General features: G+C 40.8%; 1 protein-coding gene across 1 annotated transcript in view; it reads left to right on the top strand.

Annotated features, from left to right (window-relative positions):
• LOC109529648 (CUB and sushi domain-containing protein 3-like) overlaps positions 1-26,437 on the top strand; it is a 447,797-nt gene that overhangs the window by 344,451 nt on the left and 76,909 nt on the right. The window contains exons 57-59 of the mRNA XM_019893029.1: positions 2,258-2,440; positions 8,083-8,259; positions 23,072-23,254. Coding sequence (XP_019748588.1) covers positions 2,258-2,440; positions 8,083-8,259; positions 23,072-23,254 — 543 coding nt within the window. The remainder of the gene's footprint in view (positions 1-2,257; positions 2,441-8,082; positions 8,260-23,071; positions 23,255-26,437) is intronic.

Below are 26,437 nucleotides of genomic sequence, written 5' to 3'. Positions count from 1 at the left end.
GAGCCTGTGTTCCTGTTAGATTGACATCGAAATAAGCCAATCACCGATCTTTTAGTGTCGGCATCCGTGGGAGCACTTTCAATTCTCATTATGTTCTAAATCGAACTGGAGACGACTTCTAATCATTTTAGCGACACTCTCTTTGTTGAAAACGAAAAGCGACGAATTAATTTTATTACTCTGCTGGGTTTTATTGTAGTTGCTGTAGTTGTAGGACACGAGTTAAGTTCCTGGAAAAACGCCTTGTTGGTATGACAGGGTTGCGAGCGTACACAAGAATTAGGACGTGCGTGTGCAAAACACGCACACACTGGTGTGTGTGTGTGTGTGTGTGTGTGTGTGTGTGTGTGTGTGTGTGTGTGTGTGTGTGTGTGTGTGTGTGTGATGAATGGAATTACGCATCGGTGTGCAATTGTAAAACAAGGCTGTGTGTAGAAAAAAAAATCTGAAACTGGATTTAGGAGTGGCTCAATACTGGCTGGCCATTTTCGGGCCGGAGTTGGAAATTGATTTCTGGCCCAAATACTCCACTCCACAACCGGCCCTCATCTGGTTTGCCAGAGTCAAGCCAGTGCCTCCTTTGCCACGCCTGGGCCGTGTTCGGCCCACATGCGTTATGCCATTGCCGACACCAGGCCAGCTGTGCCGGCTTCATGCCGAAGCCGGGCCAGATGCCTTTGCTGACTGGGTACTTACATTGAAATTAGCACAAAATCAGTCATGAGACTTCGCCATGCTTTTGTTGCATGTAAACCTCAGTCCAACCAACCACATTGCTCCGTTCAAGTTTGGCGTTGATCAACAGCAACATCCAGCCAATGACAATCATCTTGCAGAGTGCGGCAAGGAGAGAGAAAGGGAGCAGAGGCAGCCGCAGCAAGACCGCACACACCCGAGAAATCCATTTCCATGTGAGCTGGAGTTGTGAGCATGTTTGTGAGACACTGTCAAGTATATTCAGTTCACATATTGTTTTTTTTTAACATATTAGATGATGGTTTTGGCAAAATCGTCATATTTTGTGTCTCTTTTTATAGTGCTTTTAATGTTATACATAAAGCATTTTGAATTGTCTTGTACATAAAATGTGCTATACAAGTGAATTTGCATTCCCTTTTATTTGGTGGGACACATTAAAAATAATTTGTGGTAAATATTAGTGAGCTAAATTGAGCCATGGGATAATTGGAATTGATTTCAAAAGCAAGAAAAGGGGGTCAAAATTAAATTACACAAGTCACCGTCTTTACGTGGTTTATATGGAGTTTTTTTATCCCCATTCCAACTGAAATGATTCAAACTGAAGACCTCTGGTCGTTTGCCTGTGTGCTCCACCGCGTTCATCAGTAGAACCTTCCTATAGCAGTGTGAGGACACGCAGATCTAAACGTTCACATGATTTATCAGGTTGGACTTTGTTTGTCACTTGAGGAGCGGAAGTTGAAGAAGCAGACATGACACGGAAGTTGAAAAGTAAAAGTCTTCGTCCACAAAAATACAAAGTAACTGGATAGAGAAGAAAGTTGACATTCTGACTCAAAGAAAGCTTTGACGTGCTGAGGTGTCAGTGAGTAACTCAAGTTTATATACTGTGAGACATCCGGCCTATATGACAGGATAAAGGTGACATAACAGAAGAGCAACTGAAACATCAAGGAATAAATTTCCCTCCCTTTTTAGCCTATAAGATTCTTTTTGTGACATGGATTTTACTTGGTCTTATTTATATTCATAAACAAATATTCTTTTAACAGTTATGTCAACTAATGATAGATATCAATGTACAGTGGAAGTTATTGAGGTGTATTTAGTTGGGATATGCAGAAAGTACTGCTGTATCTTCCAGTACATTGCTGTGAGAAGAGAATTTGGAACAATGACAATGTGCGCCAGGCTCTTGAGATCAACCTTCGTGTGTCATATTTCACAACCCCAGTATGTTGCCACTTATATCTACCCCGCTGTCTTTATAGATTGAGAGCGGCTGGTGTCAAACCATTAAAAAAAGTATGACTCCTGCAGGTTGTTGGTTTGGTGACAACATCTCGTTGGAGTCTTGGGTGTTTCATTGCAGCCTTCAGAACAAATCAAAAGATATATGAACCAAAGTATTTTTTTCTGTTGTGCTGCTTGACAGTTGGATTCACGGTGGTACATATCAAAAGGGTTCATCTGTGAGAGTGTAGGGTTTGCCAAAGGGCACACAAGCTTGTGTTTTTGCTTTCATTGCTCTCTGTGTGGTTATCTCTCACTGCAGGCAACATCGTGGGGACCTGTGGGGATCCTGGCACGCCTGCACATGCCAGCAGAGAAGCAGGGAACTTCAAAGTGCGAAGCAAGGTGCGATTCACCTGCACAATTGGACATACGCTGTACGGCTCAGCAGAGAGGATTTGCTTCCCCAATGGGACGTGGTCAGGCAGACAGCCATTCTGCAAATGTAAGGGAACTCTCACAATTATCTCACATTAAATTATTTTGAAAGAGAACAATGCACGATCATGAATAAATGTATTCCCAAAAAGACAGGAATATGAAGTGACTTATTAACATGAATTTTAACCCATAATAGTTTCCATTTAAATCATCCATCCATCCATTTTCTAATCTGCTTGCACTCACAACGGTCGCAGGCCTGCTGGAGCCGATTCCCGCTCACTTCGGGCAGTAGGCAGGGTACACCATGAGCTGGTTGCCAGCCAATCACAGGGCACACATAGACAAACAACCTTTCATGCTCACAATCACACCGAGGGACAATTTAGAGTGTTCCATTAACCCGGGGGTCGGCAACATGCGGCTCCAGAGCCGCATACGGCTCTTTAGCGACATCTAGTGGCTCCCTGGAGCTTTATAAAAAATGTTTGAAAATGGAAAAAGATTTTGATAGTAGGCTAATATAGCTCAAATAGATATAGATACATGTTGCAGCTCCGAAAAAGGAGAGCTGTGGTGTTGGGTTTTTAAAACGTACACTTTATTTATGCTTTTAACAGTCTCGACAAACACAGACACGTCTGCGTCCGACTCCGTGCCTTCTCTCTTCTCGTTTGACTCGAGAGGTGTTCAAAGACAGCCTAGAAAAACGGAAATTAATGATCACTTCACTGACACTAAGAAAAGCAAAAATAATGCACCAAAACAAAAATAATCAAGCGAGGAAATTACAAAATAAATTCTATGGGGGCATTTGTGAACATAAACAATTCTGAGACAGTCCAGTCTCCTACATGCATACAGCATGTGTTTCCTTCATTGTAAATTTTATAGAAGGCTTTTATTTTTTTGTGGCTCCAGACATATTTGTTTTTTGGGGTTTTTTTTGTCCTATATGGCTCTTTCAACATTTTGGGTTGCCGACCCCTGCATTAACCTGACATGCATGTTTTTTGGAATGTGGGAGGAAAACGCAGTACCTGGAGAAAACCCACGCAGGCACGGGGAGAACATGCAAACTCCACACAGAAAGGCCGGAGCCTGAACCGAACCCTGCACCTCTGCATTGTGAGGCCGACGTGCTAACCAGTCGACCACCGTGACTCCCATTAAAATACAAAAAAACACCAATAACTTAAATATCCATTCAACAAGCACAAACATATGAGACTTACTGTATAAACACTATAAACTGTATTTTGACGTCTGTATTCAAAAAGGCCCTGTTATGGGTTTTTAAGACGTCCTGGCAAATTACACTGGCTACTGTGTGTGTTTAGTTTTATTGAATTTAACTGCAGTGTTTGCTACTATGCATCAGAGTATTCTGTTGGCTCCTTCGCAGCACCAGATGGTCATTCGTGGTTGCACCCTGGAGAGATTTAGATGCTTTTTGGGTGACAGAACTTTTCGTGTTAGCCTTAGTTTGTCCAGAGTCATGTCACTGTCATGTGGTGTTCCACAGGGTAGAAATCTGGGATCTGTGCTATTTCACTGTATCTGCTCCCTTTGGGTTCCATCTTGCCAATGACTGTCAAATGGATGTCCTGCTGAGCATAATGGATGCTTTCTCATTGAGGCCACTTTTGTCCTGGCTGGAGGAAATCAAGACCAGCATGGCACTGACTGAATTTTTTGAATTTCAATGAAAAGTAAACAGAAGTGATTTTTTTTTTCTCCTCTCGATCAAGTTTAATTTGAAAACTGCTTTGCCTAATTCCCTGGAAAATGTGAAAGTGTGATTTATGCTGAAAACTAAGATTTGACAATGAGCACATATGCTCAAGCACACTCTCACGGGTGTGCGAGGACATCACTCACACACACACACACACACACACGCACACACACACACACACACACACACACACACACACACACACACACACCAGGTTCCATAATCCTGTTTCGACACGCACCCACACACACGCACATATTGGTAAGTCAGTCAGGAGACAGTAGGGACAGAGGCAAGTGTAGACATGAAACAAGTGGCAGCCTATCTTGAAATCTGGGGAAAAGTGAGAAGAGTGAAAGAAAAGGGTGATGGGAGGAAATGAGTGATTGAGCGAGACTGTGACATAATAGAGAAATTGAATGAAAACCAGACATCTCAAGAAGAGTTCAGAAGGTCTGGTGAGTTGGCCTGCCATATTAGAAATGCCACTGTCACTGTGCCAAGATGGCCAACAGTAAAGAAGAGAGAAAACAAACTCTAAAATGTACCTCAGTATCCGATTGAGGTCCCTTTGCAGGATGACGAGCTGGGGTTGTCCCGATAAATGTCTTCAAAATTAACTATAATTTATAATTCCATACAAAAGTTGCCAAAACGACAGTCGCCAAGACACCTTGCAAAAAGCCCTCTGTTGGTCAGGAGTCATTGGGTGGAAACCCTCTCATTAATATGGCATTTAGTTGTAAAATGTAAACTGTGAAAATTACTTCGTGAGGATGAAAAACATCACAATCCTAGATGCGCAATAGTCTTTAACACAACAGATTACCATACCTAGGTACTGACAGTTCTTAATGATTCCAACATGTATGAAATACTAAAACGAGACACAACCAGTGGGTACAAGAGAAAAATTACTGAGTACCTAAAACTTTACAACAGTCGGGAACCATCAACCGCCTATATCCACGGGAGACCATTACTGGCATTTATGACCTGACGAAAATACCACCCTATAGTAGGCGTAGATAACTTTGGTTCCTCGAGAGTAATATCCTCTCCACTCCAGCACACCTGATTCAATTGATCATGATCGTTTCAGCCTTCAACAGAGCTTGCCGATGAGCTGATCATTTGAATCAGGTGTGTTGGAGATCGGAGAGATCTAAAATAATAATAATAATAATAGTAATAGTACATTTCATTTATAAGCGCCTTTCAAAACACTCAAGGACACTTTACAACCAAACAGGAAATGGCTCTCAAGGAACCAGAGTTCCCTACCGCTGCCCTGTAATGTCAATTTCCTGAAAATGGAGTAACACCTGAAAATGCCATCACATTTGCACTTAACTCAAGAATGTAATAAAACCCAAGAATGTAATAATTTTAGAATTTCAACTCACCTCATCTGTATTTATAGAGCCCTTTAAAACAACCACCGCTGTAAACAAACTGCGGTACATGGAACAAATTCATACAACAATGAACAATAAAACAAATAAAGGAATCTTAGTTGTTTTCAACAATACTGCATTGTCTGGATCCCATTTTGTACTTACTTGTACTACAAACGTAGGAACCTGGTAGTTATTTGTCAGCTCAAAAATAATTTCCTTTGAAAGAACTTGAGAGTGCATCAATATGACCAAACAACGGCACCTCCTTTTTAAAAAATCCTGACGGCCAATAAGAGATTAATCGAATTAAAAAATAACAAACAAAAAAAAGACGTTGCACATCTGAAACGCTGCTTAATCAACATGTGCTTCAAGGCAGATGAACACAGTTAGGAATTTGACGCCAATTTTTCGACGCCAATACTTGTCCTTTCAATGAAAATAAATATTGTCTCCAAATATCAGTGAGTGGCCTCCTTGGCTGCTAATAATATAGGTTTCAGGTTTCAACACTGAAAAAAAAACATTGGTCTGTCATCTAATGCAGGGGCATCACACTCATTTTTGTAATGGGCCAGCTATGGTTTCTCTGGGAGGGCCATGATAACTGCGTACCCATATAAATGTATGATGTTATCAATTTTACATAACAAATTGATGGATATCTACTTTGGAAATCAGAAGCGAGTAAATTGTTCATTCACCTATGTTTCCATTTATTTTAAAGGTGCGATTGGCCACAAATAAATCTTGCAGTGCCTCATATGTTAGTGTTGTGAAGACAATTTGTGAAAGGAACATGAAGTCAACGGACATTATTTACCTTCGTGGGCCACATAAAATGATATCGCGGGCCACATCTGTCCCCCGGACCTTGAGTTTGACACGTGCTCTTATGGCAACCAATACAAATGTTAAAAAAAAAAAAAAGTCTATTTTATTTATTTATTTATTTATTTATTTTAACACAATAGGGGTTTGAGTTAGGTGGAGGGGGGGGGGGAATAAAATAAAAATAAAGGTTCATAGTTCTGTTCTAGCGGCCCGGTGGCCCAGTGGTTAGTGCGTCGACCTCACAGTGCAGAGGTCGTGGGTTCGATCCCAACTCCGGCCTTCCTGTGCAGAGTATGCATGTTCTTCCCTGGCCTGCATGGGTTTTCTCCGGTTTCCTCCCACATACCAAAACCATGCATGGCAGGCTGATTGAACACCCTAAATTGTCCCTAGGTGTGAGTGTGAGTGCGGATGGTGGTTTGTCTGTGTGTGCCCTGCGATTTGCTGGCAACCGGTTTAGGGTATCCCCCGCCTACTGCCCGAAGATGGCTGGGATAGGCTCCAGTACCCCCTACCCCCACACCACCCCCGCGACCCTTGTGAGGATAAAGCGGATCGGAAAATGGATGGATACGTTGTGTTCCATTTGTGACCAACAGGTGGCATTGGAGGACTTCTCCAGCGTTGCACCTGATGTTCATCATGTCACTGGCCCTTTTCTGTAAAAAGGACTGCCACGCCGACCACTCGGCGTCAGATCATATCTGCTAAATGTTTTTGCTAAATGTTTGTTTTTTGTTTTTTAACTGTTTAAACCAAATTTGACCTGAAACACTTAAATTTGATTCTTGCCTTGTTTTGGATCTGTTTAGAGTTCGGAGGAACAATGCGAGCAAACACAATAATGTTAACTCATTCATACATTCCATAACTTTTCATACTGATTTTTTGCAATGCAGTTCGTAATGATGATGATGTTGATGATAATTTGATGATGCCAATTTAGCTTCGATTTTTTTAGTTTGATTTCAATGTGGTCATCCCAGATGACCTATGGTTTGGAGTAATCTGCTGCATCTCTTAAAATTGTTGATAAATTGTTAGCTTTTCAGTCAAATGCAGACTAACGTGGTAAATTGAGGATACTCATACAATGATGATATTATCAATGGTCCACAGTAACTGAGACAATGTTAATTTCTTCTTCTTGATTGCCTTTGCCTCTTGTCCAACATTATAAGCATGAAATCTTTGAAAGTGTATTTAAACATTCACATTAAACGTTAACAGCTGCCTACTTCCTGTGTTGAGGCCCTATCAGTGCCGTGACGGCGAGTGACTCATTGCTGCTCCTGCTTCGCTCATTAGTATTCCTTAAATAAAGCTGTTAGACTATGGATGAAAGGTTCTTTGCTGCTTCACGGCCTCTTAAAACAAAAACAAGGCTTCCCTGCATCCGCTTATTTGAGGCAAATAGGCATAATGAGAGAACAAGCCAATGAGTTTCATTTACCCTTTTCCAACTTTTCTAATGAGCATTAAACAGTCTTTAAAAAAAGAAAAACACTCCATGTGGTCCAAAGCAAGGCATCATCTCACTCAGAAATAAATATGAATATCATTGTAACATCAAACAGATTTTTCCAAAACCCTTTAAACACCTAGAGACCAACACAGGTTATTTCCCTGACTCCCAAATGTCAGGTTGTTAAGTCAAAAAATGGAAAATTTGAAGTCCACGATTGCTTTTCCCCTGCGATCCTCACCTTTTCTCATGTCTCACCTTTGTTGCAGCTGTGCAGTGTGGGAACCCAGGGACACCTGCTCATGGCCGTATTGCCCGTGTGAATGGCACAACCTTCTCCCATTCCATTGTTTATTCTTGTTTGGAAGGCTATTTCCTCTCAGGCGTACCTACACGCCAATGTCTGGCTAATGGCACATGGTCTGGCATTGCTCCAAACTGCACAAGTGAGTATTATATGCACGGAATATTGTTGAAAGGTCACAGACCAAAGATTGAAGAGTTTTTAATTTTTTTTTTAGACCTCTAGTACCCATTTACAATGCATAACTATCATTAAAAAGTGATTAGATCATTGGTAGACAGCAGTTTAATCAATAAATAAGATTCAGAATGTGTCGTCTGCAGTTTGAATCTCGCGCCCTCTCGTATTTCCGGAGCTGTGATGTCACAGAACACAAAGAATTAGTGGCTACCGTGGCATGCGACTGTGTGCTCTCTGCGTTCACTTGCTCTCCACATGCTTTCACACTTATTAAACAACGGTTCATTCGCTGTGGCAGTTGGTGAAGTATTGACACGAATGGTGAAGGAAGTGGCCGAAAAGTTGCATGCACCGACAACACCTAATAATGGAGATTGTGAATTGAGTCATCGGAGAAAAAAAACTTACTTCTTCTATGTACTTCTTCTGACTACATGACAAGCTGCCCGACACGGCAAAGCCTGTCAGGATGGCGTGTTCTAAACAGGCCCTTTTCTTGTTTGCTGCTATCTTTGTTTTTTCTGTGCATATGATCCACATCTCCAACTTTCATGCATGGAAACTGCAGCTCAAGATTGTCCCTGCATTGTAACATTACATGTACGACCAACACATGATGATGAATCCCACATGCGCAGCACGGCCGACTGTTCAAAGCTCTAAAGATGTTGCGCTACCAAGTTGAGGTTGCTAGAGCAAATATATAAAAATGTAGGACTGCAAAATCATACCATCCTATTGCCAATCTGCTCTGCGCAGTATTGTGTCAACCCCAAAACAAGCTCCTCGGTGTCATTGTCACGGTCATCAGTTTCACTTTCTCATCCACTGACCGGCTCAAACATGCAGGGTTTGGCAATGCTTGCTTCTGTCGACTCCTGTGTGTAAAAATCCTCTTCCTCGATTTCCAAAACATCACTTGCCACTGAATGTACTGTGTTGTGTCGTGAACGGAAATCGTACGGTATCTCTATGGTGTAGCGTGCTGGTCGGCGACTAAAATGTTACTTTCGGGAACCCTTGCAGTGGCTATAGTAACTACACCCATGATGCCTCAAGCTTCCAGTAGGTTCAGAAACACTCAGAATGAGTAATTTAAAACTATTTTTTAATCCAACTGTGGTTGACCACTTGCAGGAAGAAATCTTTGGAATCTGACATTCTGATTGACTTTAAAGGTTTCCCAGCTGCATAATATTGACCATAGATATGAAAAACAGAGAGAAAATTCTGCTGTTGAAATTGAAAAATAAATGCTCACTGACTGTGAGGTGAAGTGTGCTCAGTTTGAATGAATAGAACGCACATCTGTCAGTAACTCAATTTTATATACATGTGGGCAATTACCCCATCTTTTGTTGCTGCTTACTAAAATAAGATGGATGAATTTGAAGCATTTCCATGGGTGTTGAAGACACGCACAACCACACACAACACACAAAAACAAATTGTCATGGCGCTGACTGTCAGTTGCACATAATTAACTCAGCCAGTCACTGTTCTTAATCTACATCATGAGCTTTGAAAAGTGGCTTTAAAAAAACACTTAAGTCGACACCTAAGACAAAAAGCAACAGATAAATCTAGTGAACTGTCACTGAATTGAAAAGTTTTATTTTTATTATCAATCCTCTGCAAATGAGCATTGCAATGATTAGTACATATGGCAGATTATATTAATCTGTCAAATAGATTTCATCATCCATGACTCCAAAAATTCTCAACATTCTCTCCACTTCTTTTTGTTTTAGTGACACACTCAAGCAATATTACCAATTACAGTCTGTGTTCGAATCTCGTTCCTGTATGTAGTTTGCATGCTGTGCCAATGCTTGTTTCTTTGGCCTCCTCCATCAAAAAACGATTTCCATTGATATGGATTTGAGTGTGAATGTTTGTCCATGACTGTATCCAAATTCCCTATATAGTGCATTGTTGAGGGGTCACGCCTGTTTGTATGGGTGTCGGAATGCCCAAAGAGTTAAATGTAGTGTTCCCATAATTCACTTGGAAACATAGTGAGTATCGATGTATCTCTCATAAGGTTAACACAGACATGAATGCACATAAAAATGCTGGTGTGGTCCTCAAATTAGCGCCAGAAGTCGTTTAGTGCTCATTTTTTTCCTGACCTATATCAACCTCATGGAAGACTTACGGCACATCTGTGCTTGATTTATCATTTTATGTATGTCATTTTAATATAAGTGAGTAAACATCCATCCATCCATTCTTGACCCCCTTTATCCTCACAAGGGTCACGGGGGGTGCTGGAGCCTATCCCAGCTGTCTTCGGGCAGAAGGTGGGGGCGACTGAACCGGTCGCCAGCCAATCGCAGGGCACACAGAGACGAACAACCATCCGTGCTCACACTCACACCGAGGGACAATTTAGAGTGTTCAATCAGCCTTCCATGCATGTTTGTTTGAATGTGGGAGGAAACCGGAGTACCCGGAGAACACCCATGCAGGCACGGGGAGAACATGCAAACTCAACACAGGAAGGCCGCAGCCGGAATCGAACCCGTGACCTCTGCACTGTGAGGTCACACGCTAGCCACTGGCTCACCAGGCCGCCCTGAATAATTGTTTCTTTTTTTTATTCTTTACTAATTATGAGAACATACCAGCGTTCCGTTTCACAAAGCACGTTTGGTGATAACTCCAAGTCCATTAACCCTGAATTGAGTTTTCCGTTTTCAAAAAGGGAGGTAGCTCAAACCAGAGAAAGAGGGGTAACTCTAGCCCAGTGGTTCTTAACCTGGGTTCACTCGAACTCCAGGGGTTCGGTAAATCGGTCTCAGGGGTTCGACGGAGCTTCTGCCAAGGAAGTTAAAAGATACTCGACTCAACATGTCAATTAGATAGGATACGCCCGTTTGGCCATCACTGGCAGCAGATGATCACATTACATTGCTTGTCCAATCAGCGCTGTGGGAAATTTAGTTCGCTCAGTAGTCAACGTGTGACTGTCGCGATAGTACCTCGTGTGATTTTTTTTTAGAATGTTTTAATACATGCTACCTATGTCGAGCAAAAAAAAAAAACAAAAAAACAGTGGTCGGACGAATATGTACCACATGGATTCACATGCATCACGGAACGTGATGGGATTCAACATCCTACCTGCATCATTTGTCATGCCAAGTTGAGCAACTCCCTTCTCGCACCAGCAAAACTGATCGAACACTTCTTGAATTGTTATTTTTCAGTAATGAAGGCTTCGATGAATGTGCAGATGAACTGGTTGGGTCGGTACCTCTAATAAGGTTAAGAACCACTGCTCGAGCCTGTTTCAAAGAGAGAGGTAACTTTAAGCTCTCGGTCAGTTACCGCAGTAATAAAGTCTATGAACCTAACCTGGTCGGGACCAGGTTTTTTCACAATGAACCTCAAGTTTCTCTCTGTCGCCGTCCCCTTTCAGAGCCATACAGTCCATTTCATGTCGTCACTCATTCAGTCAACAGGCGAGTTGGCATAGCCTGGTACTGCTGTCTGTCATTAAAAAAACAAAAACAAAATATCAGGGTCCGTATGTTGGAGGTCCATTTGGCACAGTAGGTGACAAACATGGCGTGTCCTTTTAATAATGATCCCATGGATGAAGGTGCCGCATTACTGTGCAGAGAATTGAATATTGATCAGGATGTGGTTATCAGACCGTGCGTAGATGTTGTAGCATTTTCAGACAATTATCTTTTTCATGTCCATCATCTACATCAGTGTTTTTCAATCTTTTTCGAGCCAAGGCAGATTTCTTTCATTGAAAAAATCCCGCGGCACACCACTTGCTGAAAATGTGAAAAAAAAAGCTTCTTTTAACAATTAAGTGTTAAATTGTGTTTTTTATCTCAACTCAACTCAACTCAACTGTATTTATAGAGCACTTTCAAACAGCCATCGCTGCATACAAAGTGCTGTACATTTTATATTGAAAATTTAAAAATAATGCGATATTATAACACCTTGAATATGAATCAAATCAACATCAATCCAATATTTTATCATATTTCATATTTATTTCACTCAGTGCGATAAATGGTTTGGATGAACACAGATCTGATATCCTGGCAGCAATCGATGAAAGACACAAAGCTCTTCCTCCACAGCTCTCATTCTTTCTATGTCTTTAGTTTTTACAGCAGTCAGGCTATTTCTTTAGCCGCATCTCATTTACAATATAAATCAGCATGTATTGTATTGTACAATGGCTTTGCAGGTGGCAAGTATTAATTGCTCTGCCACTTTTTTGATTCAGCCACAAGTTCAGCGACATGGTAACTTGCTTTCAAGACTCTCTCGTTTACCTTTGCGGTTTTGCACTTCTTTCTGAAAATGACTTCAAACTCACTGTATGAGCGCATTAATACGTCCAGTTCGAGAAGGGTGAAAAACGCAGGCCTCCTCTTTCCCGTTACCGTGGTGACTCAAATCTTTGGCTCCATTGATACTGGCTTTTCAGAGTTGTGGTGCACGTGCTTAACTCTAGGTGAAGCGACTCCGAGTCGATTGAACTGATTCAAATCCACTGTTGTGGAACCGGAATCTCAGTTTTCTATTTCCGAGTAGATCAACTCAGAGTTCAGCATTAGACACAGAGTTTGTTGAACACTTTTTGTGAAACACACCCCCAACAATATAAATACATATCTAACACAAATGAGCTGTATGGCCCATTCAAAAAATGAATTGGCCCCCTTTGACTTGCAGTGTCAGATGTGTGATCTCTAGGCTAACGGTCCAGTGCCCAAGCATTTTTTTTTTTTTTTTTGCAAGACAGACCCCAATGACATATTTTGACGGACCGTTGGACCTGCAACACAGCGACACGGTTGTCCTAGGTCCTGTTTGGCCACTGTCTAACGGCGATGTAGTTGCTGGCGCTGGATCTAGCCTCGTCAAGCCAGCTGCGACAACAACGATTGATCATACTTTACACGACCCACTGCAAGGGTCAAGTTCAAAATAAAATCACAACAAATTGGGCTCTACATGAGAATCAATGCTTTTATCAATCCTAGCTTTTACTTTGAAGTTGGCCTTTGGGAGCAATCGTTGTGGCGACTGTCAGTTGTCCCCGTGTGACTGTCGTGATAGTACATCGTGTGTGTGTTTTTTTTAATGTTTTAATACATGCTAACTATGTCGAGCAAAAAAAAAAAAAACTCAGTGGTCGGACGAATATGTACCACATGGATTCACATGCATCACGGAACGTGATGGGATTCAACATCCTACCTGCATCATTTGTCATGCCAAGTTGAGCAACTCCCTTCTCGCACCAGCAAAACTGATCGAACACTTCTTGAATTGTTATTTTTCAGTAATGAAGGCTTCGATGAATGTGCAGATGAACTGGTTGGGTCGGTACCTCTAATAAGGTTAAGAACCACTGCTCGAGCCTGTTTCAAAGAGAGAGGTAACTTTAAGCTCTCGGTCAGTTACCGCAGTAATAAAGTCTATGAACCTAACCTGGTCGGGACCAGGTTTTTTCACAATGAACCTCAAGTTTCTCTCTGTCGCCGTCCCCTTTCAGAGCCATACAGTCCATTTCATGTCGTCACTCATTCAGTCAACAGGCGAGTTGGCATAGCCTGGTACTGCTGTCTGTCATTAAAAAAACAAAAACAAAATATCAGGGTCCGTATGTTGGAGGTCCATTTGGCACAGTAGGTGACAAACATGGCGTGTCCTTTTAATAATGATCCCATGGATGAAGGTGCCGCATTACTGTGCAGAGAATTGAATATTGATCAGGATGTGGTTATCAGACCGTGCGTAGATGTTGTAGCATTTTCAGACAATTATCTTTTTCATGTCCATCATCTACATCAGTGTTTTTCAATCTTTTTCGAGCCAAGGCAGATTTCTTTCATTGAAAAAATCCCGCGGCACACCACTTGCTGAAAATGTGAAAAAAAAAGCTTCTTTTAACAATTAAGTTAAATTGTGTGTTTTTTATCTCAACTCAACTCAACTCAACTGTATTTATAGAGCACTTTCAAACAGCCATCGCTGCATACAAAGTGCTGTACATTTTATATTGAAAATTTAAAAATAATGCGATATTATAACACCTTGAATATGAATCAAATCAACATCAATCCAATATTTTATCATATTTCATATTTATTTCACTCAGTGCGATAAATGGTTTGGATGAACACAGATCTGATATCCTGGCAGCAATCGATGAAAGACACAAAGCTCTTCCTCCACAGCTCTCATTCTTTCTATGTCTTTAGTTTTTACAGCAGTCAGGCTATTTCTTTAGCCGCATCTCATTTACAATATAAATCAGCATGTATTGTATTGTACAATGGCTTTGCAGGTGGCAAGTATTAATTGCTCTGCCACTTTTTTGATTCAGCCACAAGTTCAGCGACATGGTAACTTGCTTTCAAGACTCTCTCGTTTACCTTTGCGGTTTTGCACTTCTTTCTGAAAATGACTTCAAACTCACTGTATGAGCGCATTAATACGTCCAGTTCGAGAAGGGTGAAAAACGCAGGCCTCCTCTTTCCCGTTACCGTGGTGACTCAAATCTTTGGCTCCATTGATACTGGCTTTTCAGAGTTGTGGTGCACGTGCTTAACTCTAGGTGAAGCGACTCCGAGTCGATTGAACTGATTCAAATCCACTGTTGTGGAACCGGAATCTCAGTTTTCTATTTCCGAGTAGATCAACTCAGAGTTCAGCATTAGACACAGAGTTTGTTGAACACTTTTTGTGAAACACACCCCCAACAATATAAATACATATCTAACACAAATGAGCTGTATGGCCCATTCAAAAAATGAATTGGCCCCCTTTGACTTGCAGTGTCAGATGTGTGATCTCTAGGCTAACGGTCCAGTGCCCAAGCATTTTTTTTTTTTTTTTTGCAAGACAGACCCCAATGACATATTTTGACGGACCGTTGGACCTGCAACACAGCGACACGGTTGTCCTAGGTCCTGTTTGGCCACTGTCTAACGGCGATGTAGTTGCTGGCGCTGGATCTAGCCTCGTCAAGCCAGCTGCGACAACAACGATTGATCATACTTTACACGACCCACTGCAAGGGTCAAGTTCAAAATAAAATCACAACAAATTGGGCTCTACATGAGAATCAATGCTTTTATCAATCCTAGCTTTTACTTTGAAGTTGGCCTTTGGGAGCAATCGTTGTGGCGACTGGCTTAACTTCGAATTAAGGCTTCACAGCCTGCCCGCTGTCAAGCAGGCTGACTGAGTTCCATTATTGTAGTGGGCAAAAGCGCCATGACAGATTTGAAGTGGAACACATTTTTCAGTTTGCAGTGTTCATCCACAGTGGCGCACCGTGAATGTGCACTTCTGAATATTGACCACATTGCATTGCGAGCGAGCGATCGACAGCCTAAGCCACCAACTTATAAATGAATGGACAATCAATAGGACCCCCGTGGCTGAAGCCAGCCATTTTATGTTACCACCATTCCTGACAGCTGTTCTTACTGAAAACATTTCTGTCAGTGTATGTTTTGCGCTAGAATCCTTGTGGAGAGTCATCAAAACCTTTCAAGGAATCAACTCCATTGATTGTATCACCCTTTCAGTGTATTTTATCTCAGTAATGTGAATCTTGACTGACAGAGGTTAAGTTAACATTTCAATGCAAATTTTGTCCCAATGGGCTTTGCTTTCATTTCATTGTTCATCGTTCTGACAACATGACATAGAGGTAGCACACACACTCATACTTTATAAAAAAATAAAATAAAAATTGTGTTCTTACTGAAGAAATGTACATGTAGTGCTTCTCCCACACTTAGTGGTACAACCGTATGCAATGCATGGTGGCATTTCCGCCATTAGAAAACATCATGAAAACGCCAAAGATGAATCAATGTATTCAAGTTAGGCGGGCTTAACGAGCGGCAACGTAAGATGGCCGGCTGTTGCTTTCACGGCATTCTTAGTCTGTGGCGCAAGCGACCAGAGAGAGAGACGACTTTCACCATGGAAATAATTCATTTTATTTTTTTAGAAAATAGGTACAACAAAGGAAATAATATACAGTTTAAAATAAATATTATTTATTGACAACAGTCATTGAGACCTTCATGTGCTGGTTTTGTGGTAAGCGAGAGCGTAGGCAGTTACAGAATTGGGTTGAGGGGCAGAAAGAGGTTCAAAATGATAAAAGAAGTCCAGATAGAAATAGTGTGGATTAGGATAGGGTGGTAGTAAAAGAAGATGGTTAGGGAGGAAATTAAGATAATACTTAAGTTTAGGAAAGAAGACGAAGACGTGCAGTAAGCTATAGGCCTGCGGTGTTGAGTCAAGAAATACAAAAGAAAATAGGAGAAGTGGATACAGTGAAGGTACCGAGGGATGAAAATTTGTTAAGTTGTAAAGATGAGGTGCAGAAAAACAGCCCTGACCTTGGTGAATATTAGGAGAAAAATGATAAGTAAAAAGAAGGTACTGGGGGAGTGTAGGGTAGCATGAGGAGTGATGAAGATATGGGAAGGTTAAAGAAAAGTATAACTGGAATAGAGGTGGGTTACGCCAAATCCTCTTGCTTCAGGTGTCAATGATATGGTCATGCAACTATGGTGTGTTAAGGGAAACTGAGGTGTCCTGGATATCGGGGGAGCGGGGGGGGGGGGGCACAGGTTTGAGGAGTGCTGGGAAGTGGAGGAGAAATGTAACTGTGGACGGCAATACAGGTGACATATGGAGGGTGCGAAGTATGGAAGAGGGCGGTAGAAATCTGTCAGATTAAAGTGGTCAGTAGTTTAAGATCTTTTCAGTCTGATTTGACGCTGTCTCACTTAGGCATAAAATCCACCAACATAACTCTATCACTGTCCCTAAACACAGTTGCCATGACTTTTCCAGCTGAACACAGACTCTTGAATAGTTGTTCAGGGCAGGCAGAGTGACACAATTCCTTGGATTCTCTTTTTGAATCAGACTTGTCGATAGTGGGGCACGGGGACTGTACTCTTGCCGTTAGAATATTATGTTAAAAGCCAACACTATATCGTTGGACATTATTGCCACTTGTTGAAAGAGGGCATACAGTAATATAAATAAATAATAATCAACATCTCAACTTTTACGGGTACTGTGATTCAATTTACTGTAGAGGTGCTTGAGCGACTGTAGTTTCTCATGGAGAAAGAAAGAAGAGAGTAAATGTTGCTCGACTTGGTGGCTGGAAAATTGAATTTTCAGGGCACGTTGAAGAATTAGCTCATTAGCTGGTGTGCAAAAGAAAAGAGACTAGCTCAGTGAACTGTGAAGTTTTCATGGTCTTGTTAAAAAATAAACACTTAATACTAATAATTATTCCTCTTGACTGTATAGTTGACAAGTGTGTTGATTTGCAAGTCATTTTTTTTAAATCACTCTATACTGACACTGCATTTTGAGGTTTAATGTTAAGATTAGATGCTGAATTCATGCCAGCATGCTAATCAGTGTGTTGGTTGAGCTTTTAGCAGTGACCTGGTTTCTTAAATGTTGTGTAAATGAGCATTACAGTTGAATTAAACATCACAGTCCCTGGTAACCAGAGATACATGTGGATAAAAATGTTGCCTCGAGAAAGAAAAACCCACAGTGAAGAAATTGACAAAAGTATTAATCACCCAAAAATTCCTGAAAATTAGCAAATGGAAATCAGGCATTGCTTTTAAATTGTGGTTAAGAAGAAGAATAAGACAATACAAATAGTTTGGACAAATATGATGGCACCCTTAATCTGTACTTTGATCTGCCATTTCTGAAATGAAATGATTTATGTAACTCAGTGAGATTTGTGTACCTGTTGATGGGTGTATTGGCCAACTCCTCATGGGAAAAGTGCTCCAGCTGTCTCAGATTTTAAAGGTGCATTAGGGTTGCGTTTCAACATTTCTGTGAGGATGTCCTTTGGAGGAATGAGATGCAACAGGAACCTTTTGGTAATTAAACTCAATGGTTACAGTTGCAGAATTGAAGCATGGAGATTTACAACGGTACCAACATATAAGAGGCAAGTTTGGAAATATGCTTCAAGTGCACACTCTTTCACACTGATTGTTTGGAATTTCAGAACGTAGTTCAAATGTGCCGTCATTCTAAGTGGACCAAAAACGGAGCACACTAGGCACTCCAACTGGGGACACCATGCGCCAGTGCGTATGGCGATGCAGGTGGAAACAGTTCAAGCCCAAGCTACTGATTGGTTTAAAACACGGGCCGCGATCTTAAATTAATGGGAGGGGAGTGTGCTCTGCCTCTCCGAATACAAACACTCTCAGAATAGTGCACGGGTGTCAGGAGTGATTTCCGAACGCGGCTCAGGTTCCAACATTAAGAATGGTGGAATCTTAGATGCACAACAGCGTACAACTACATTGTCACACAAAACAGGAAGCCATGTTAAATTACCACAGGACTCACTTTTTTTATTATTATTATGAATGGCTTTGTATTGTTTTTCAGACAAATGCTACTGCATTAGCATAGGCCAGTCATTGACTATTTCGTGTTTCAACTGACGTACAAAGGTAAGTAACGTTGCCGTTGTAAGACAGGAACTGTTGTATATGCAGGACTCCCAGTTGTAAGGAAATAATACTCTCGAAGGTACAGTGTCTTGAATGTGCGAAGCATTCAATGACTTGTCAAGATTCTCAAGAACTTTTGGAGAAAAATATTTTGCCTTTGTAAAGCATCAATGATTTGTTTTAAATCGTTTAACTGCAATGATTGCCTCAAACGGTTGTGCAACAAAATAACAACTGAAGGCACAAGGGCCTTCGGTCGTCGAGGGCCGTTATGCCGTACGTTTTAGATGTTTCCCTCCTCCAACACACCTGATTCAAATGATCAGGATTAAGCTCTGAGCCTGATATGCAGGATAGAGTCCCTCAAGGATCGGAGTTTGATGTGACGGTAATCAGGGCAGGTTCATTTATTTTTGAAATAATTCTCTTTGTATCACGTTTGTCAGTTATTTCAGTGTCTACTGAGGGGGGTTCGATCTTTAATGCAGGGTATCTACAGTTTTGTCCTCGTGTGTGAGTAACTCATACTATATATCAGTCAGAATAAATTATGTATAATATTATGCATATTATAAATAATAATGCAGGTAATGTGGTACATGCGGTAAATAACTTGGTCTTTATTACAGTAAGCAAACATTTACAGTTGTTCTTTCATAAAAATTGACAATGCAAAAATGTGTAAAAAATACTAACGCAAAGGAGGGACAATACAGGTCTTCAATTAAAAAAAAATCCAGTTTCTGACATTGTGTTGACATTCTGTGTTTTAGGGAATTTATTGCATTTGGATTAGGTTTCTGTTTTCCTTTTCTTTCCTCCTCAGAGTCCAATAGAGTTCCCTCCGAGGACCCCCCCCCAAGGTCTTCTAGTTCATACTAATTGACCGAGCTCGACTAAATTTACATTGTATTTCCTTTATTGTCTGTACAGTGTCCTTGGGTGGCATGAAAGGCACTTTTAAATAAAATGTATTATTATTATTATTATTATGATTATTATTTGTTCCTCAACTGCCTTTTCCTTCTGGCTTTACTTTTTTCATGTCGAAGGTTGTATTCAAAATAACGTGCAGCAATATAATTTGAGTACCTCAGAGTGGTTGTTGTGGACATCAGGTTGACACATTGTACACAAATGTTTTGAAAATTCAAGACAGTGGAAGTGCTGGTGTAGTAGTCCAATGGTAGACGATATCCTGTTTAGTTCTCAGTATGTCAAGTTTTTCCAGACAATACAAGGATTTTTTTTCTGACTGGTCTGCGCTTGAACATTGTTTGCATGCTCGGGATTTGTCAAAAATACATTTAAAATGAATTACGCCGGCGGCACTGTGGTCTACTCGTTAGCACATCCGCCTCACAATGCAGAGGTCATGGGTTCGATTCCTGTGTGAAGTTTGCACGTACTCCCCGTGCCTGCATGGGTTTTCTCCGGGTACTGCAGTTTCCTCCCACTTTCCAAAAACATGCATGGCAGGTTAATGGAGTGTGTGAGTGTGAGTGGAAATGGTTGTTTGTTTATATCTGCCCTGCGATTGGCTGGCGACCAGTTCAAGGTGTCACCCGCCCACTGCCCGAAGACAGCTGGGATAGGCTCGAGCATCCCCGCGACCCTTCTGAGGATAAGCGGGTCAGAAAATTAATGGATGGATGAATGGTTGTTCATCTCTGTGTGCCCTGTGATTGGCTGGCAACCGGGTCAGGGTGTCCCCCGCCTACTGCCCGAAGATAGCTGGGATAGGCTCCAGCACGCCCGTGGTCCTGGTGAGGATAAGTGGATTCAAAAATGGATTGATGGATGGATTAATTATCCCTCTAAATTGCTTGCTTAATTTAAATTACGAAAGTAAAGACTATATTGTGATGGGCTCAGGTAAATATTTGGAAGTTTTGAACCTGGTTTATGGTCATTCACCATACAAGGCATTTTTTACAATTGTCTATATAGTGACGCTTCGGCAGTTCCTGTCTGTATTTAGACATAGAGCAAACACGTTATAAGCCGGAGAAAAATCTTTGTGCTCCTTCTACAACAGAATGTGTCTTGTTCACATGTTCCAACAATTTGCATTTTATATCGATTTTTATTTTTAAAAAAGCTTGCAGAACTTATGCCCATGGACTCCAAATTGAGATCAACATACATGAATTAAATGATTAAATAAAAAATATTGTGATCTACCGTATTTCTTTTACTAAAACAAGACACAGTATTTTTATTCTAACCTGTTTGTTTAGCATAAAATGCAATTGTCGAGCTTGACAAATGTGCTAACTCCCATTTTCATAGCTATTAAGTAGTGCCAGCCAGACAGGCAGACAGATCTAGACAGACAGGCAGAAAGAGAGAGAGAGATTTGAATTGAATATTTTTCTTTAACTTTCTGTCTTGTTATTTGAATATTAAAAACAGATGCATGTAGCTTTCCTAAAGCGGCCATAAAATGAGATCACGTTCAACATTTTGGTGAGCAGAGCGTTGAAGGACTTGGGAGTAACTGATGATAAATAATTACTTGAAATTTTTTTAAGCATTAATTAATATTACGCAAAGCAAGGGTGCCCATACTTTTTGGACCGAAGATCAACTTTTTGATGAACCAGCCTCCCGCGATCGAGCCGGTACCACGCACGCACACCATGATGAGCAACAGCCTGATACGGAGGCGTATGACACACTTTTGCAGCCTGTTAACGATCGTAGCTCACGCGCACCGTTTGAAAATGCTTCCCTCGGCCCTCCAGATTCCTATTCTATGCCCGTGCCCTCGGTGAATTGTACATGAAACAAGCTCTGAATGAGAATAATGATAACGATAAAAGATATAGCGCGAGAGCTCTGATCACAAGCTGCAATTGCAGCTCACAACTTCCAGTGATGCAGGTCATGCGCCATCTAGGTTAACGATTTACCAGCTTTATTTTATTTTGTGATACTTTTTGTGAAAATGAGACTGATAGGATGATTGGTGTGCAGTGTACATGACACAAAAAATATATTACTAACATGCACAAAGACACACAAATGGTTGTTTGTTTTTTTTCTTCTCTACACCCCTCGCGATCGACTTGGGACCAGTCTGCGATCTACTGGTCGATCGCGATCGACGTACTGGCCGCCCCTGACATAAAGACTGGTTAAAAGGATAACCATATGACACTAACTGGTCTATTACATAAGGGTGAAAAGGTCAGGCAAGATTTTCAATAAATGAGTGCCAATAAGGGCTGAAAGGTCAAAGAGAGTCTGTAAAAAAGCAATGAAATAGGTACTGCTGGCAGTTTTAATATCCATTACATAGAATGAGGTCATTACTTGGCATTGTCGTGGGCAGCACTGAGCCACATGCTTGTGTTTTAGCATGCTAGCACACAGCTTTCACAAAGACGGGTGGTGAAGGTTTCAAACCTCTTGTACATCAAAAGTATTATCTTGAAGTATATATCTCATCCATCCATCCATCCATCCATTTTCTAATCTGCTTATCCTCACGAGGGTCGCTGGTGTGCTGGTGTCTATCCCAGCTGTCTTCTGGCGGTAGGTTGGGTAGACCCTGAACTGGTTGCCAGCCAATTGCAGGGCCCACATAGACAAACAGCTATTCGCGCTCACACTCACACGAAGGGACAATTTAGATTAGAGTCTTCCATTAACCTCACATTGGAATGTGGGAGGAAACCAGTGTACCCAGAGAAAACATGCAAACTCCACACTGGAAGGCCGGAGCCGGAATCGAAACCTGCACCTCTCCACTGTGAGGCAGACATGCTAATCAGTACACCACCTTACCATCCCATTCTCATCAATTCCACAATTGTAATCCTCTGGTTTTTAGTGTGCATATGTGTTCAGGGTACCCCTCGCATTATAGTTAGCTAGTTTTATGATGCACAACTGTATCTTTGAAACACACAGCCTTTCTAAATAAATGTGCGTGCAGGACTATTATTATTATTAGTATTTTTTTTTTTTTTTAATGCGGAACAAAGAGACAATGATATTGGGAGACCAACAATAAATTGGAAGTAAAAGTTCCCCTCTCCTGTGTTTTCACAACTTGGGATTTCTTTCTGAACTGAAAGACTATGTAAATGCAAAAAGATATTTGTCAGGGACCATACTCAAATAAAACGGTCAAAATGATCTAGTGATGCTTAAATGTCATCATTTTGTAAGAAGCATTTTAAACTTGTTCTTGTTGACATTTCACATTTCCTGATGCCTGTGCTGTATCCCTAACAACAGTGATCACTTGTGGCGATCCAGGAATCCCAGCAAATGGGCTTAGATTTGGAGATGACACCACCGTGGGCCGCAATGTAACCTTTATGTGCCAGCCGGGTTTTGTGATGAGCGGAGGGGACCACAGTGTCACCAGGACCTGCACCAATAACGGCACGTGGTGTGGTGCCATTCCGACATGCAAGGGTAAGTTCCACACAAAATCACATCAAATTGTACAGTAAGTAGTTTGTACTGGAGGAGTATTGGTGGACACAGTAAATTACAAAAATGTTGAACGAACTCTTCCATAATGCCAAACCCATTGTCAGATACAATGAGATAGGAGACACAGATACCGTAATATCGCAAATAAAATTACACTTGAATATTTTATGGCCCCTTAGAATAACCCTTCAAAAGCATTTTTTCCCCATCATATATTATCTGTACGTTAACCTCATTTTGTCACACGAGGAGGGGGATTTGGACCAAGCAGCAGTCAGGAGACAAAGGTGGCGAAGTAAAAGTCGATCTGCAAACATTCAAGCAAACAGGGACTTGGGCCAAGTAAAAGTCTTTATATGCAAAAAGTCAAAGTAAATAAAAGAGAGCAGGGCTGGACGCAACAGGGCATGGAAGACTAATCATTCTAACAGTGTGTAACTAAGCACCTTAAGCTTACATAGAGAAAAACAAGACTAGCCCTGTGTGAGTAAATAATCTCACAAAGCAACGAACAACGACCCAAAGAGCCAAAGCCAGTCACAGTTAACAGATTTGCTCCTATCCATGCTCAAAAATGTAAATATTTTCCGCATATTAATTTAATATATTCCTTGTGGTCAGATGGATCTTTTTTTTTTTTCGTGCAGAAAAGTTTTCTTACCTCGTTTGGAGCCTCTTGTGTGACATTATAAAACGACGTGTGACGACTAAGCATTGTAACAATTGACTATGAGGGGAAAAATGTGGTATAGAAAATATCTATACTTGTAGCCATCCAGGGAACATAAGGTTGTTTGTTTGGGTTTTTTTTTTTTGCCTCGACTCATTTTACATAAATCCATTCACGACGCTGTTTACGTGTCACTTCTTCCTTATACCTTGCTTGAAGAAGAAGGTGAGGACGATGAGTATGTAGAGATAGGTATTTTACCTATTATACCCTTGGCCACAAGAAGGTAAGCCATTTTAAACTTTAAATGAAAACGTTTTGGCATTGAAAGAGTTACATCAGCTGCAGACAGACACCAGCGTGCTCCGGCTGTACTTAACTGTTCAATAGATTGGCAAATAAGTGTAGGTGAAAATGTATGTGAGTTTATGTGTATATGTAAAGCACATGTGGAAAGCAAAAACAATTTGATGATCCAAATACATGTATCAATTCTCATTTTTTCAGTTTATCATTTTTTTTTTTCTCCATTATACAGGTTTCTTGCATCTCCCGTTTTAATTCACCCAAAAGTTGAACTTTTTAAATTGGGTTAAGTTGGGTAACATTTAATGAAATTAGCTTTTACATTTTAAATGAAGCAACATAACATTGTATTCAACTGCCATATTTCCATTATTTTGAGAGAAAAAAACATACTTTGCAAATGTTGCTCACTCTTAGAACAAAACATAAAAAAATTAAATAAAATAAAAGTAAAACTCAACTAAGTTTTGGTGAAATTTACTGAGTAGAGACCATCTGATATGAATCCACTAATTTCTGATTTTTTTAGGATCTTTCTTGATTTGTCAAACAATTACAGCTCTAAATTCCAGCAGCATGGTAAACGATAAAGGCAGCTTCATGTTTATCCGACTGTAAAAACAACAACCCCCCAAAAATCCAATCATGTCTGCATCACAAATATAGTCTCTGTGGATTGTAAAATGTCACCTTTCGCTTCCTTGCCGTGGCCAAATAGAAAAGTCCGTCCATCCATTCTGCAAGCCGCTTATCCTCATGATTACATTTCCAATTCAATATACAGTAACGCTTAATAAGTATAATAAATTGTGGCAACAGTATTAACACTGAAACTGTCCAATCTGTTTCAGAAAAATATGACATTGTTATGCATCCTGCCGTGCAGCACCTGCCAAATTAATTAACGAAATTAATGAAAATATAAGATGTGCATATCTTTACTGTGAATTTGTGGGGTTACAGAATTAACAGTAAGAATGTGATAAACAATTTCAACAGCTTGGGCTACCAAGCAGCCACTGCTTGGTATTCCAAATAAACTTTAGGGGTCGGCTACTAATATAAGTAAAAAACAACTGAACTAATATTCACCAAGGGTGTGTGTGCTTACGTTTGTGTGTGAGCTGTGTATCAGACTGAAGAAATAGATTCACAAGAACTTGTGACAGACAAAACAATTGGGGGCAATGGTTGAAAAAGCAGTCAGCAGAGGACAGGACAGTGCATGTTGTGTTGCAGGAAAAGCATACAAAGCACACAAAGCCTGGCAGAAAAAAAATGTGATCCATTGAGGAAAAATATTCAAAAAGGTAAACAATATGATTCTAAAAATAAAGAGATTAGTACAACATGCACTTAACCTTGGTCATGTGTGGCGCGTTTAGTAACCACCTTGACAAGCCGCCACTTTATCATGTACAATAGCAAGTACATGCTTACATATGGGCTGTAATGAGATTAGCAAGAAAGGTAACGAAGAATTTCCCGTGTGGTTGCGCACAGTCAAATTACTCTTAAAGCAACATTTTAAAACTGCCTGTTTGCATTGATTATGGCAGCGCCATATGGACAAAAGCGGTAGTGTTCTGCCTGAAGAAAGACCATATTTCCCATGAGGACCAATGTGTAGCGTTGTGAAATCCCGATTTCCCGGTGGCCTGCACTTGGATTGAATTACATTTCTGTTTCCAGTGGAGCAGCTGTGTGAAGGATGACTAGCGATGAGGTAATAATCTGTGTCTAAACAATACAATGTTTAAAATAAACTTTAACTTTGGTTTCGTAGCGTATTTCCCAAGCGTACCTCTCACACCCTTACCTAGAACCTTCAAACAGATAAATAAAATGTGATCTTGGATAATTTCATAGGAGACACACGTACAGATCCCGGTAGGAAGGTTCCGCATTACTTGAACACCAACCGTGCAAAATGTGCACGAATATATATTTCTGTCTCTGTTGGAATTACAGTATACTAATATGATTTTACATGGAAAATTATACACATCTTACATTTATTCCTAAAATTATTCTATGCCAGGTGTGCACAACCATTTTTGACCAAAGATCTACTTTTCAAGCAACCAACCTTCCGCGATTGACCCGTTACTGCACGTGTGTGCATGCATGCGCACACACACACACGCACGCACGCACGCACGCACGCACGCACGCACGCACGCACG

The sequence above is a fragment of the Hippocampus comes genome, unplaced genomic scaffold, assembly GCF_001891065.2.
Source record: "Hippocampus comes isolate QL1 unplaced genomic scaffold, H_comes_QL1_v1.1 scaffold94, whole genome shotgun sequence".
In the NCBI taxonomy this organism is placed as follows: domain Eukaryota; kingdom Metazoa; phylum Chordata; class Actinopteri; order Syngnathiformes; family Syngnathidae; genus Hippocampus; species Hippocampus comes.
Note: the sequence above shows the minus strand (reverse complement) of the source record. Positions and strands in the feature narration are given on the sequence as shown.